The sequence below is a fragment of the Pituophis catenifer genome, unplaced genomic scaffold (assembly GCF_029215685.1).
Source record: "Pituophis catenifer annectens isolate HBS135680 unplaced genomic scaffold, rPitCat1.0.hap2 SCAF_3, whole genome shotgun sequence".
In the NCBI taxonomy this organism is placed as follows: Eukaryota; Metazoa; Chordata; class Lepidosauria; order Squamata; family Colubridae; genus Pituophis; species Pituophis catenifer.
This window is the reverse complement of record NW_027256883.1, coordinates 179,499,688-179,515,979: the sequence shown is the minus strand read 5'-3', so window position 1 is coordinate 179,515,979 and position 16,292 is coordinate 179,499,688. Positions and strand designations below refer to the sequence as shown.

The 16,292-nt window shown below is 39.3% G+C and overlaps 1 protein-coding gene across 1 annotated transcript in view; it reads left to right on the top strand.

Moving 5' to 3' along the window:
- NAV1 (neuron navigator 1) overlaps positions 1 to 15,993 on the top strand; it is a 166,574-nt gene extending 150,581 nt beyond the window's left edge. The window contains 13 exon segments of the mRNA XM_070939887.1: positions 3,288 to 3,525; positions 3,677 to 3,816; positions 5,872 to 6,034; positions 7,196 to 7,293; positions 7,445 to 7,540; positions 8,532 to 8,691; positions 9,351 to 9,586; positions 10,005 to 10,156; positions 10,852 to 10,923; positions 11,161 to 11,357; positions 12,003 to 12,121; positions 12,997 to 13,194; positions 15,238 to 15,993. Of these exon segments, the coding sequence (XP_070795988.1) occupies positions 3,288 to 3,525; positions 3,677 to 3,816; positions 5,872 to 6,034; positions 7,196 to 7,293; positions 7,445 to 7,540; positions 8,532 to 8,691; positions 9,351 to 9,586; positions 10,005 to 10,156; positions 10,852 to 10,923; positions 11,161 to 11,357; positions 12,003 to 12,121; positions 12,997 to 13,194; positions 15,238 to 15,330 (1,962 nt within the window). The 3' untranslated portion in view covers positions 15,331 to 15,993.
- The last annotated feature ends 299 nt before the right edge of the window (positions 15,994 to 16,292 follow it).

Here is a 16,292-nt window from a genome sequence, read left to right as displayed (position 1 = left end):
AATAAAGCTGTTTAAATAAATAGTAACAAAGTAACCCAATAGTTTGATGATGATTCTCATATTCAGTATTAGTTTGTTTGGGTCTCTTGATATTTAGGCTTATTTAGTTTCAATGACCCAAAAACAAGATTCAAAAACTTATGACAGTTCTTTTATTTCTGTGTGGGCATATTTTATCAGGAATGTTTCTGCCAGGCAATACCTCCCTCCCTAAGTGGCCTTCCATTTTGGAAACAGACCCATTGCTCTTACTAGTGAGGTCAGGTATTGTTTGTGGAATATCCAGACAGGATTCCAAGCATTCACAGCTTGCAGCAGGCTGAAACAAACAAAATGCAAATCCTAGAGGGTCTAAAACAACTCCCCATGGCCAACTTGCCATAGCCACTCACTGTGGGATAGGTTGCCATGGCCAATTTGTCACAGGACAATTTGCTGCAGAACAAGAGTTACACTAATATCAAAGAAATGATGGAATGTAATCATTAAAGAAAGGATGCCAAAGGAGGGACAGAATGAAATGTGAATGACAAAAATTAAAATATTTTTAAATTATTTTAAATAATTAAATTGAATTGTTGAATTGTTCCATGGTGAGTTGTCCTGTGGCAAGCTGGCCATGGCAAATTGGTGGTAGTAAGTTGGCCGTGGCAAGTTAACTGTGGCCATTTGGCTGTGGCTGTCCCATTCCGAGTCCTAGATACTAGTAACTGCCATTTGAAACTAAACCCAAGAACAATTCGCTGAGTTAGTTTTCTTCCCCTTTTGCTGGGAGGGAGAAAAATAGCATTTCTGTGATCTGCCCCAAGAATTGTGTTAATGGGCAGATTAGAAGTATGATAATTAGAATAAACCCTATTTTCCATTACAGTGCTATCTTCACCCATTACAGTGGCTGTTCCTCCTGCTACTGTCTCAATACACATGTGAATTGATGCTTGTTTTGTGTCTGTGTGAGTGTGTGTGTGCATGTTGCATGCTCTGCCTGAGCATGATTAAAGTCATGCATTACTTAGTTCTTTCACGAGCAAAGCATACAACTATTTTCTTATTTTAAAAATCTTTTTTACAATATGCTTTGGAAAGAAAAGTCTGCTTTTTTGGTCTTTTAATAGCAAGGCTTTGGAGTACAAGAATATACTCATCTTTTAGTTCCCGTTTCTGATGAATATCTTTCCGTTAAAACTCCATTAAAACGTCTGTTAAAACTTCTTTTAAAACTTCTGTTAAAACTTTTGTTAAAACTTCTGTTAAAATATAAGGGCTTATACTGTCTAAGGGCAAAGGAAGCCTTATTTGTAAATGTGATAAATCAGTATCAGATTTCAAGAAAGACAGGCATGGAGAATTGACTGTTGGAGCATATTTAAATTCCAAATGTATAATGTCCAGGAGGATAGTGCTTTATAACTGGATGAATTTATAAGCATCACAAGGGTCTATTCACACCCAGTAAGTTTAGAAAATGTGACTTTGGTGTTGTGGCATTTTACAAATACTGCAGGTTATCCTTGACATGATCAGCAATACTGCAAAATCATCTTATTATTCCTTCCTGTTTCTTCCTAATCCTTCTCCGACTAAGACAGGAATAAAATGGTGCTCTTAACAATGTAACTTAATGATAGAACTAATGTCTGAATGTGTAACAAATAGAGTGCATGTTATCAGTACACGATTTCTTTGCCTGTCATAGTGACAAGAAGAAATGCATGAATTCTAATCTGTCTCCCTTTCCCTTTCCTGATTTATTAATTAATTATTATTATTATTATTCCTCGGATAAAGATTTTAAATTTATATTTATACCTCATTTTTTGTCTATGATAGACCTATAGACATACAAAAAGTTCCCAAGCAGTGACTAGATCCACTGAAATGTGGTGACTACCAGTAGAACCTTTTGAATGCTCAGACTTTCCTCAATATCTTTTTCCTCTGCTTTGAAAAAAAGCAACCATGGGATCCAAGGAATCAATTATGGCATGTTTATAATAAATTTGTAACCCAAATAAGTTCCCTCCCTAAATAGCTACAGGGAAAGCATCAGCTCCTCTGAGATGAGTCTTTTCTATTCCTAAGTTTCCATAAAGAGATAGTGGTAGTGCATTATAATTAGATTATAAACCTGTTGTCCAAATGTCATTCTCTTCACCTTTTTAAGATTTTTGTGCACAGATAAAACCCTACCCTCGCTTGCTTCCCATGAGAAACAACAATTCTTGTTGCTAAAATTCCAGAACACTTTGAATGAATCTCTTCTGATACATTAGACATACACGACAATGGCAGCAATTATATGTAAGATCTCAGTTGATCTGTGCCATTGTTGTTGCTGATTATTGACTCTAGTGCATATTCAGACATGTCCAAGTTTCAGTCTTGGACTTGTCTGAATATGGTTTACTTTATTAGTGTGCAGAATAAGGTCATTTATTTATGTTCCTATACTAGCTGCTTGGGGGTGGGGAGAGAAGGACCCACCACATATCTGCATTTTCCCTAACCTGCAACAGATACATTATTGCTTTGGAATCTCAGGACATGCTGGGCTGGGTTTCTTTCAAGCAAACTTTTTTTCAAACAAACAGGGTTTATATATTTAGCTTCCCTCAAGGACTCAGATTTATGGTTTCCAATCATGCAAGCAGCCTGGTTCTTTTCATGGCGAGATAATAATAGTGACATTTAGAATGATTTCACTTCCTTGCCAGCAGCTGACTCAGCTTGAGGCATTTCACATGCCATGAGGTGAAAGGGAGCAAGCCTACTTTTGTCAAAAGGGCTTTCACGGCCCCACTCCCTGGCCCAACTTATTTACTTTGGCTTGCTTGAAAGCAACCAGTATTGCTGCTGAATCCTCTTAGGTGTGCTGGCTGATAGCTTGGGGAGCCTAATTAAGGTGCACCGAACACAAATCATAGATACTTCTTAAGCTTTCAATCACCTTTTATATGTTTGCGTTCCTATTCTTTAAAGATGTTTGGAAAAAATGCTTTTTTTCCCACTCAGTGCATGCTTATGGGCTGAATGCATATTAATCTGTATCTTAAATAGTAATTAATTAAATGTAATCTGTATTTGAAAGAGTCTAAATTCTCTTAAAGCAGCTGTTGGCTTACTTAATGTTAATGTTAGAAACATATGGCTGGAATATGATATATGCGATTATATATAGCAAGTGTCTTGAAAAGTATTCAAAATGATTAGAGAGGAATTTCCTTGTTTTAATGAAGATTCTGTGTGGGCTTTCCTAACCTTTTCTATATCTGTATTTTCCTCTTCAGTTAAGGAGTTCTTTCAACAAAGCTTTCAGCATCAAAAAGGGTCCAAAATCTGCCTCCTCCTATTCTGATATAGAGGAAATCGCCACCCCTGATTCTTCAGCACCATCATCACCAAAACTGCAGCACGGATCCATGGAAACGGCCTCTCCTTCCATCAAATCTTCCAACTCCTCTTCTGTAGGCATGGATACCACTGAGTAAGTCCAGCCTCCAACTGTACTGGAGGCAGAAGAGGAAGGCTTGTGTGGGACAGTTTGGTATTTGGGAAGATTAGAATGGGCAGATTAGATTAAGTTTGACATAACATTAATTCTGTGAACATACTTGTCTTTTATCCTCTGTTTTAATGGCTTTTCATTCCCTACGCAGACTCTTCCAGACCAATGAAGAAGAACCTGAGAAAAAGGAGGTTTCAGAATTACGCTCAGAGCTATGGGAAAAAGAAATGAAACTGACTGATATTCGTTTGGAAGCCCTAAACTCTGCCCATCAGCTGGATCAGCTGCGTGAAACTATGCATAATATGCAGGTAGGTGTTGTGGTCTGTTGGCCACCGGCCCCTCCAGCAGCCGAATCAGATGAGAAGGCAGTGTGGGAGTCAGGGCCACTATCAAGGCAACCTGAGAGCTCCGAGGGGGAAGAGAGAATGGAGCTGTCAGAGATACAGAGGCAGAGCATGGGCCGTCCATCAGCCCTCAGATGGAGAGTCAACAGCCCCCAGGTCTGGAGGTGGCTGATGAGGAGGAGGAGGAACAGCTGGGTCCACACAGATGCGCAGAAGGCAGAGGAGAGGAGAGTAGTGGAATCTTTGGGATGGAAGAGCCACCACTGCTAGTAAAGCCCCATCCTATCTTTGGGGATAAAAGTCAGGGGGTGGAGATGTATAGGTGTGGCAGACAACTATTCATCTCCCTGCCAGACAGACTTGTTAGCTTCCTGTGTGTGAGAGAGAGAGACACTTTTTGCCGGGGCTGCTGGTGCTCCTAATAAAGGGAACATTTATTTAACTACAGAGGGCTTGTCGTGTTTGCGAACCAGGTCAGAACAGTAGGTCTGATGCTCTGCAGAGCTGGCATTATGGCTCAGTTTGCAGTTTGTACATTGCTATGGGGACCAATTTCTGAATGCCTGTTATGTGTTTTCATTAAATAATAAAACAATTGTATGATACATGCCCCTCATTATATGCAGCTGATACTGCTGATTTTATTTTTATCAGAGGAAGTACACTGTTTGAACAGTTGTGCATGGGTTATTGATCCTTAAATGTTTTGATTAATTTCCAAATGCCTTTCCTCAATGTAAGGATTTTTAAAAAGATCAAGAGCCTCTTTAGGGCCAGTGGAAGCTCTTTTCTATTTTTAAACTCATCATGGTCACTGCCCCACATATTTCTTGAGATTAAAAAATTAAATAAGGTCAGTTGCACACCTTATGGCTAACAAAACATGTTACTTGAACTATTTCTTCTCCTAATAATATTCTAAACACATAGAGTACGTTGTTTCAGCACAAGTAAAAATAAAACTAAATGTTGTTAGAGAAAGACAGTGAGAGAGAGACAGAGCACAAGTAAGAACTAATGTAGTTTTGGAGCTCAAATCAATTTTTCTTTTGCTTAGGAAACAGGAAAGTTCTGCTATCCTCTTTATTGCTTAACTTTCACTACTGCAGGTTTGACGTCAATGCTAATGAACAAAATAAAGTCCTACCAAGCACCTGCTCTCTGGTGGAAAAGAAATACAAAAACTACATTTGGTTTTAAAGACCTCTTTTTCCAATGGTTCAAGCTTAGAATTTACTACTGAGTCTATCTCTGGGATCTATAATGTTGGTTGCCAGGTGCAATTCAATGTGCATGACATAGAACAGTGATGGCGAATCTTTTTGGCACAGAGTGCCCAAACCGGAAGGCACGTGCGCCAGAGCACCGGAAACCCGACCAGCTGGCCAGTGCGCATGCGTGCCTCGGAAACTGATGACCAGTTGGCTGAGCTGGGGCGACGGCACACATGCCCGCACATGCGCCATAGGTTCGCCATCACAGACATAAGACCTGGATGTCTTCCCCAAATTGGTTTTGCTTGTCTTATAAGATCCAACAAAGCACTTTAGTTCGGTTCAATTGCCATCTTCCGAGGTTGGATTTGGCAGTGGGCCCTTTCAGTTGTCCCTTTCTTTTGAACACTGATCCCCTTGAGATCAGGATAGTCCTTATCCTCCTGGGTTTCAGAAAGGCTGCCAAAGCTGGTTTTTTCAATAGGGCTGTTACAAGTTGCTTCTTCCTGTAATTAAGATATGATCATAAGACTAATCAATCAATAAACTATTGCCGTTACTGTTTCTGTAATCAAAGTGTAATGAATGTAGAGTTTTATTTATTATGGTGCTGTGTTTTTGTTGTCTTGGTTTTAATTCTGTAATTTTTAACCACATTTACATAAATTGGATATGTAAGCTGCTCAGATCAGTTTGGATGGGAGTGGCGTGTGTAAGCCCTCTAAATAATGAATGGTATGAATGAGTGTTGTTGTTCTCATTAGGTATATCATCCCAGCCTTTGCTCTTGGTTCCTTTCCTTTAGCTGGAAGTAGATCTATTGAAAGCTGAAAATGACCGGCTAAAGGTAGCACCTGGGCCATCATCTATCCCAAGCCATGTTTTGAGCTCATCTGCTGCATCTTCCCCAAGGCGTTCCCTAGGATTACAGCTGAGTCATTCTTTCAGTCCCAGTTTAACTGATACAGGTAAGCAAAGAAAAGGGAAAAATAGGATCACCAAACTATAGATAGCAACTTACTTTTTGCGTCTCAATCATAATCTCACGTTGTTGTTTAATGAACTGTGCTTAAAAGATAGAATCAAAATTGGTTCATAGGGGAAAGAAGAGGGTAATGATATATGCTATGTGAAATCCTGTTTATATCAGGGAGAATGGGACATGTTGTAATGAGGGGCGTGCACAAAACGGAACTTTTCTTTTGAACCCATAACAATTGGAAACCAGCTGTTCTGTATAAGGAATGGCTTGCACAGAAATTGCTTTGCAAATTTCTGTTGGTAATATACACAGACTGCTGATAATATCACTTGTTTTATTAACAGAACTTTCTCTCAAATGGAGAATCTACAAGGGAAGGAGAAAGTGGAACCAGGGTAAAGAAAAGGAGATGCGCTTAGATCTAAAAAAAAGGAGATTCTGTGTTAGAATCCATGAATCTAAATTGGGGGGGGGGGGAGAGGGGGGCAAGAAACATTCAATATTTGAACAGAAGCCCCAGGAGAAGAAGCATAAGATTAGACCCAAAGACAAATTTTACAGTGTATTCACTTGCATGCATGTGTCTGTCTAATCTAACCATCTCATACACTGTCTTAAAATTGAATCAGAGGTTCTGAAGGAAAACCTGATATTTAAAAAAAAAAGTCATAGACAAAGTTCTAAAAATAGTGATTTATTTATTAAAGAAGACATTAAAACAGTTTCAAAACATACACCAGGGAAATAAAAATCACAGGTTAAACTGATACTATTCATAGAATTATTAATCAGAAATTATTATCGGCATGTAAAAGCCAGTATTTATGAAAGTTTGACCAGAAAACAACATCTGTTACATTTCTAGCTTTTGGAATGAATGAGTTATTTAAAAAAGAAAAAAGAAAGTAGAAATGCCAGGATTGAGCAGAGTTCTTAGTTGTCCCATCAGGTTTTGGAAATAATTTTAAAAAATAATTTTAAAGAAAAAAATTCTTCTACTTCTGAACTCGGAGGGGGAAGAATAAATAGAATTTTTTAGTGGGCAAATACGGTGCAACTAACTCAATTTCAGTCTGTGACAGGCAGGATTTCTGAGTGATTAAAATGAGGGGATCAAATATAATGTTCTTGAATTTTGCTTTTCTAGAATTGTCACCAATGGATGGCATCAGTGCTGGTACCCAGAAGGATGAAATGGTACTACGAATAGTAGTGCGCATGCCACCTCAGCACATCATCAAAGGAGTAAGTACCATTACAAGAAGGGAGAGGTCACTGTTTGGGACAATATGTCTCATATGCAACATATTTGGGGGAGGGGATATAACTTTAATGAGATGATCCAGTTGTTATTGTAAACATCCCCAGCACATTGTACATCTGGTTTGGCCTCCAGGACTTGAAGCAGCAGGAGTTTTATTTGGGCAGTAGCAAAGTGAATGGGAAATTGGACTGGAAAATGCTGGATGAAGCTGTCTGTCAGGTTTTCAAGGTAAGTTGCTAATTAATGACAACTTTTTTGGTACACTTTCATCTTCAAAAACTGTATTTCAGATATCTATCTAGTATCTTACATATTACTAAGTTAAAAAGAATCTCAGAATAGCAGAGGAATGAGGCAGAGAGAAATGGCAGAGAGAAAAAGATAAGATGGACCTAATAAAGATAAGCACCATCACACACAGACCCTCTCTCTCTACACACACACACACACACACACACACACACACACACACACACAGAGTGAGTGTGTGTGTGTGTGTGTGTGTGAGAGAGAGAGAGAGGGAGAGAGAGAGAGAGAGAGAGAGAGATTGAGATTCTTCTTTGACCATTATATGGCCAAACCAGGGGCTGTCTGCTGCAGTTTAATCTTTTGCATAAGAAAGTTAATTAACTTTTGATCTTTCCGTACATGATATGAATAATACAGTGAATACATGAAAACTGTGAATTTTTCTTTTAGCTATGCACCACCTTTAATCACATCAGTCTAAGGAGGGCAGTTCATCTCTGCTATCAATCTTTACCATTGCAATTGAAGTTATTGCGCATATTTATGGAATATTTATCTATATGACAAATTTAGATAAATACTTACATTTAATGTGGATTTAAAGTCAACTACAAAAGGAAGATATTAGTTGTAGAAAATGCAAAAAAAGAAAAGGGGAGAGGAGAGGAAAACAACAACATGTATTCTTAAAATAAATCAGTGTAGGCTGAGCATGCTCAGTGGCCACAGAATGTTGAGTGCCTGACAGGAAGAGAGTACAGTGGATCGAACAGAGTACATGATGCTATATGGGAGTTTTGTTGTTGTTTTAAGTCATATTTGTAGTGGCTGTTATTATTTATCTTTATACCCAAACTTATTTCTAAAGACCATGCATATCTTCCCTTTCCTTACTGTGTTCTTAGAATAAGTGTAGCATTAAATTTTTTGAGAGCCTCACTAATTGGAAAACTTTCTGTCCTTTATTTAGGATTATGTCACCAAGATGGATCCTGCTCTGACTCTGGGACTCAGCATTGAGTCTGTCTATGGCTACAGCATCAACCATGTTAAAAGAATCTTGGACACGGAGCCACCAGAACTACCTCCTTCCCGCCGGGGTGTGACCAGCATTGCTGTGACTTTGAAAGGTCCTGCTTTTTTCCTATTGGTTCTTAACTGTTTATTTCCAAATGACTAACAGAGAGGAAAAAACAACAAGATTAAGAGAGGCTCTGGAAAGCACTTTTAAGTCCAGAATTAGGTGATGATAGGTGATGAAGATGAGTGTAACACTGTAGCACTATGCTCAGGGGTGGGTTCTACTTACCTTTACTACCAGTTCACAGCATTCCTGTGCTCTCTTCTGCGCATGCACAGATCTCCTATGATGACGTCCAGGTCATTGGGTGGAGCCTCCTGCCAGTTTTACTACCGGTTCTTGCGAACCAGTCCGAACCAGGGGCAACCCACCACTGACTATGCTGTAGTAATTATATGCAAAGAATTGTACTTGTTTATGTTAGTATAGCATTCTCTTTGGTTTTGGTATTAGGTGAAACTAAATCTTAGTTTCAAGATCCCTTCAGATTATTATTTAATCTGGTATTTCTCAAATTGGGAGTCTAAATAATTAATGGTAGGTTATCTGAATGCCTTCCTCATAAGTCCTTTTCAGACAGACTTGTTAATTTGATGCAAAAATGTGTTTATTAAGTGCTTTGATCTGGCACATGAAAGACCATTGTAATGCAAAATTGAGGCTACTGTGTGATGTTATGAAGGTTTCTTGTGATATTCTTGGGCGTAGGTTTGAAAGAAAAATGTGTGGACAGCCTGGTTTTTGAGACTCTTATCCCCAAACCAATGATGCAGCACTATATAAGCCTTCTACTCAAGCACCGGCGCCTTATTCTCTCTGGACCAAGTGGAACTGGCAAGACCTATCTGACCAATCGCCTGGCTGAATACCTGGTGGAACGTTCTGGCCGTGAGGTTACTGAAGGCATCGTTAATACTTTCAACATGCACCAGCAATCATGCAAGGTGGGAAACTTTTAATTGTTTCCTTTCTGAGTAGTCACAAGGACAGTATCTCCAGATCTTAACTCAAATCTTTACATGATCTTAGTCATAGGTTCCTCTGTTATTTTAGTTGGGATAATTTATGAAATCATTCATTTTTCACTGTAATTCTAAATTTAATTTCAATGAAACTTCGTAGGTAGGTATAGTATTGAAGTCTTAATTTTCATGAATCTATTCTTCCAGCCCTTTGTCAGTGTTCTATTAATATAATTAGAATAATTATCCATAATTATGTTAAGTTCTAACCAGTGATTCTCAGCCATAAGCCTACTAGCCAGAGAATTTTCCTGATATCCCTGTGTGGCTGTATTGTAATGTTTCTGAATATTCTCTCTACATTGATACAATAACATCTTACTTTCATTGTTTGCACCAGGACTTACAACTTTACCTCTCCAATCTAGCCAATCAGATTGATCGGGAAACAGGGATCGATGTTCCATTAGTTATTCTCTTAGATGATCTCAGTGAGCCTGGTTCCATAAGTGAGCTTGTCAATGGAGCACTTACCTGCAAATATCACAAATGGTGAGAAACCAAGATTGAGCTTACAAATACCAGAATATAAGAGCCTGCCCTATAAATTATGTAAATTACAAGAATTTACAGATTATGCTAAATTGTGATTTTTTTTTTCTGCCTATCCTGTACCTAACAATGATAGCTTTTTGTGAATGACATGACTGCATCATTATTTCAGGCATAACGTGTGAATGGCATTAAACCAGAGAACTTTCTCATCCTTAGTTTGGATGACCAACCTGGCATAGGCAGGAAGGGTTGAAATTTCCCTCTTCAGGATCATAGAGCAAGTTGTGGTTTGACTGATAGATCATCTAATGTCTCAAACACCTAATACTGTAATCAAAATAACTGAGTGTGTGTTTTATTGTGCCCCAGAGCAGTGCAATAAAATACTGTACTGTGCAACTACCAGAAAAAGGTGGCCACACTATTTTATCTTCAGCATTTCATTCTCTAGGAGTCAACATTGACTGGAAGGCACAAAAAAAAAAAAAATCCAAAACAAAACCAACCCCCTCCCCCCACAATGCTATTGAAAGTGGTGGAAGGTCAGAATAAAGAAGCTCTGAATATGTTATGAGCCACTTAGAGTCATTATGTCAGATAGACAGCCATATAAGTCCTGTAAATAAGCAAAATGTTTCCCCCATCAAGAATTCAAATACACTATATGCAATTTTCTTTCTCTTCCCCATCAGCCCTTACATAATTGGAACAACTAACCAGCCTGTTAAAATGACTCCAAACCATGGCCTCCATCTCAGTTTCAGGTAATTACTACAGCAATGTCTATTTAGAATGTCTCTTCTATATGGTCAAGTTCAAAGATTTACTGTATATTTGGGGAGTATGCACTATATGCAGATTGTTTTCTGGGATGAGGAAGATGTAAAGTTCTTTATTTTACTCAATATTTTAGTCTAGAAAATACAATGGAAGAGGATAATTTGCTTGGGTTGAGTACTTTCCTGTTTTTTCCATGACCAACATATCATATTACTCTGTAGGATGCTGACTTTCTCCAATAACGTGGAGCCAGCTAATGGCTTCCTGGTGCGCTATTTACGTCGGAAGCTGCTTGAGTCTGACAGTGATGTCAATGCCAACCGGGATGAGCTGCTACGTGTGTTGGACTGGGTGCCAAAGCTCTGGTATCATCTCCATACCTTCTTGGAGAAGCATAGCACTTCTGACTTTCTCATTGGTAAGCCTAAACTTGTAATCCAGTAAACTGAAATGAATCTCACCATCATATTGCATCTTATTTCAATAAAATAAAGGTTAAGACACTGCATGGAAGCTTCAGCCTCTCATTTGAGTTCCCTGCAGTTAATTCATAGTGAGGGAAAAGCAATATGCATATGCTTACAGTCACTCTAGTTGTCTAATCTAGTTTTCTAGGTTATTCTGCTTTATTTATTCTTTATTAGAATATTATTTTATATAATCTTTATTTTTCTTCATTAGTCCATTTTTGAAAGCCATATTCATTGTTTTTATTTTCTGTATTATTGTTGAAGATATCTTTGTGGGGTTGGAATTTATCAAATTTTAGGGAGTAAGCTTCTCCATTTAACTATAGGCTTCTCTGAGACATACAAGGGGCCAAAATGTCTGTAATTACATTCTAAAACTGAATGGCAAATCCTATACACCAAATAGCTTCTTGCTGTGGATCATAGGAACTAGAAATTAATGTCTTTTTAAAGGAGTAAATATATTCCATATTGATTCCTTTTAGCCATAGCAACTATGATAATGGAGTAATTGTCTTGAGACTAGATGTTAAATAGGTCTGATATTCCCCCACTAGCTAGTAGTTTACCTTCTTCCCTTTACTGTTTCCCAGGTCCTTGTTTCTTCCTGTCGTGCCCAATTGGTATTGAAGATTTCCGTACCTGGTTCATTGATCTCTGGAACAATTCAATTATCCCCTATCTTCAGGAAGGAGCAAAGGATGGGATCAAGGTAATTTTCCATGGGTCCTCATCTCTTCTAGAAGAACTAGTGATGTGGCTAAAGCCTGCATATCAATATGGACGTATGTGTTCTGACCTAGTCTTCCCCAGCAGCACGAAGCCGAATCCTCATCCCAATAAACCCCTTTTATTTAATTTACAGTGAATTCCTCTCCAGCAAAGTCTTTCCTCTCCCACGGTCTTTTAAGATAGTTCACAATTACTGACCTTTATCAGGCTTGAAGAGTGGCCAATACTTGGCCACTAAGAATGCAGTAATGAACTAATTGTGTCCTGCAAACTCCACTCCCCTTTCACTCCTCTTTTATTCTCTCTGGGAGGAGCCAGTCATCGTCCACCTGAGGAGCCAGTCATCGTCCACCTGTGGCCTTACTCCCAAATCAACCCATGTTCTTTAGCTGTTCCCTTCGTCTGGCAACTCTGTGCATGCGCACACTGGGAACAAGCTCTAGCTGTTCGTCTGCCTCATTGATGTCTGACTCCAAAGGCAGCTGATAACTGGCATATGTCCCTGGCCCTCTCTCTGCCTCCGACGCAGAGCCCTCATCAGAGCCTTCCCCAGACTCCAGGACTGGCCCATGTTCCTCCCTAACCTCCTCACTGTCTAAATCTGCTGCCAGATCCGCTGGCCACTGGTGGGCTACAACAATATGTTACTCAGCTACAGGTTGCTATTTCCTTTTACTCTGAATTATTCATAAAACCTTGCAGGAAAGCTGTTCCTTCCAATCTTGTCCTCTATTTCCTTGAACATGTTCTAAGCTCTACTCTGTTCCCCAGTGAAGGAACTGGAAGACAGGTGTATGTGTATGTCACTTGCTCCTAGCAAGTGTCAGTATTCTTTCTCACCCTTCTGTGTTGCAGGTGCATGGACAGAAAGCTGCTTGGGAGGACCCTGTAGAGTGGGTGAGAGATACATTGCCTTGGCCATCAGCCCAGCAAGACCAATCAAAATTATACCATCTTCCCCCACCCAGTGTGGGGCCCCACAGCATAGTGTCTCCTCCAGAGGAACGGAGTGGCAAGGATTCTACACCCAATTCTCTGGAATCAGATCCCTTGGTATGTTTTCAGCTTGCAAATGAGAATAGTCGCTACTGAGAATTAAATTGAGAGCTGAGAATCATCCAATCTGGGTCGGTCACCACAACCAGAGAGAAAGAGAGGTCCCATAAAGATCGGCTCCAACATAGGTCCAAAAGCTCAGAAGACAAAACCTCTGATCCCAGAGACCGACCCAGATGGGATCCTGCAACATTATCTTGAAACACGTATATTTGCCTTCATTCACTCAGAATCATGTTCCTGAATTAGTATCTCAGTTCTTGTCAGTAATGGAAAGATCTATTAATTTTTTTCAAAAACCATAGCTTATAGGAATAGAAAAGTTAATTTCTCCTCACCAATTTTCATTTTATCAAAAATTGACAGCCCTTGCTAATCTGTTAGCTTAATTGCTCTATGACTGGAGGCAATTGTAATGTTGTCAGAGTGGCTATTTCTCCATTATGTCCCTCTCTGTTTTAGAATCCCTGTTCTTTCCTCCCCTCATGTCTTATAGCTGAAATAACACTAATGGAGTGAATGCACAAGTTAACCTGGGGAAGACAAATCTCTGTTCTCCTCTGCCATATAATCAAGACTGCATTGTTGACCTCTTTAGAAAGCATAATGACCTTCACAAAAGAGAAAGTCTATCAGAGATCTTCAAACTTGGCATCTTTAAGACTTGTGGACTTCAACTCCCAGAATTCTGGGAGTTGAAGTCCACAAGTCTTAAAGCTGCCAAGTTTGGGGACCCCTGGAACTGATTCTGTTGTGGCATTATCATGATATGGCCACAAGGTGGCAAAGATGTATAAGTCAAAGAAAGAGCACCATATACCAACTGAGAAAACTACATGGAATAGTTATGTACATAATCATTGATGAGTTATGGATGATATAGGACAGAAGCAAATACTATCACATATATTCCTCTGTTGAGCCAAACAGAAATTGATGCTAGCAAGTGATTGTGGGACAGAGATCCTGGAAGTAATGGCTCCTATAAAAAGAATATAAAATGTAAGATCCTGAGAGAGTAGTACATGTACAAAAAATATGATGGATGAGTGATACTAGAGGGAGTCCCAAATTCTGGACTTGGAACAGACAATCTGTTTCTTCTGTTTTAGTTAGCCTGTCTTCACTGACCACATTTGCTCTTATCTTATTCCCATAAAAATATTAATGGGGTTGTAAACCTTCCCACATCCCTTTCAGATTCAAAGTCTCATAGTATGTATTCTTACCTGAATAAAAATAAGACACATAGTATAATTGTAAATAAGGCTGCCAGATTATGAAAGGTAAATTTGCATTATGCAAAAACCTGTGTGTAAATTGCCCTTGACTTCCTCTTTGTAGAACTGTACATATTTTCCATTCTCTTAGCTCCCCCCTTATCCAAAGCACAAATGATTTACAGTTATTCCTTCCTCTCTCTGTGGGAATCTTGGTACACTATATACCCTATTGGTATAAAATAGTACCCTATTGTTTTCAACCTGAAGTACATCTATTGAATTATATCTGCACCAACCTGCCTAATAATAATAACAACAACTTTGTCATTGTACGTGTATACACAGTATATCCATACAACAAAATTTACTTAACACCCAAAGACCAAGCCCAACACACATAACAATCCCCAAACACACCCCCACCCATCACAAATTCTCCACCCCAAACCACCGAAACATCCACACACCAGACCAAGTAATGCTGTCCAACAGCTCACTGATGGTTTATTTTATTTATTTTATTTATTTTATTGTTGGATGCAATTATAGCTCTAGGATAAAAACTATTCAGAAAACGTGTGGTCTGAGTTTTAATTGTTCTGTATCTTCTGCCAGAAGGCAACAGTCCAAAAAGATTGTAAGCAGGATGGGAAGAGTCTTACTTCTGCTGCTTTCCAGGTGTATTGTAACAGTGCCTCCCATAATTCTCAGCCACTGTTGAAAAGAAGAGGAACACTCAATACATGGGAAGGCATCAAGCTGAGGAAAGTTGGTATATTTAATCATTACTTATCAGTCTTTTATCCTACCTATACAGATGGCAATGTTGCTGAAGCTTCAGGAAGCAGCCAACTACATTGAGTCTCCTGACCGAGAAACCTTGGACCCCAATGTGCAATCTGCACTCTAAAAATAACTGGATGCGATAGAATGGAGACAAATGAGGCAATCTTGGTTGTCTTCACTCCTAGGTCTTCTTTCTTTTTTCTCTGGAACCTGCAGTCTGGAATGAACACCACAGAGTGGCAGGGAGGTGCCCATCACTTCCTTTGGGATCTGTGCAGGTGAACAGTGAAACAGGAGACAGTTGGGTCTCCTTTGCAAGACACTGCTCTCCCTCCACCTCCAATAACTCTGGTGGTAAGAGAATGGTGGGTTTTATTCCTGGGCTTTCTGCCTCTGTCATAAACTCCTGGTTTTACAGTATGATTGGGGAGCATCAAGAAATCCCTCACATCCAGTGTTCCCAACATAAATGTTCTTGTGTAAGGCAAGAGACTGGAGAGAGCCACACAGAGCTGGCTGCTGTATTTCTGCAGGGCAGTGCTAACAGGCAGGGCAATAGCCAACTTTGTAGAACCCTAAAATGAGGATCTTTTTATAAAATAAAAAAAAGCAAACCCCAGAAAGCATGAGAGTGGAAGCGTCATTGCTGCTCTTGGAGCCGTTTCCTGCAGTTGCTGCCCTTCGACTTTCCTGCCACAACCAACATAGGCAAAGACCTAGTAAGACTGTTAACTCTTGTCTTTGTACCCTCCTTATTTAATCTGCATGAAGGTCTTTTTACTTTCAAACTCCCAATAAACACTTTTTTCTCCTCCACTTTATTTTATTTGGTTGATCTGGGCCATTCCATTTGCTCTTTGGTTCTAGGAATTATGTTCTGTGTGGTCATCTGCCTTTGGTTCCACAGGAAGGAGCCTCCTGAGTTAATAGTTTTTTTCAGTTTCAGTTCACCTTTTTCTTGTTTTATTTTTCTGTGAATTTCATTCCCACAGTCCCTCCAACTGAAATTGGTGCTGACTGGATGACTTCCAGTAACTTAAGTCCACTTCCTGGATCCTTGCAGCTTGCATCAGATGCACACAGAAT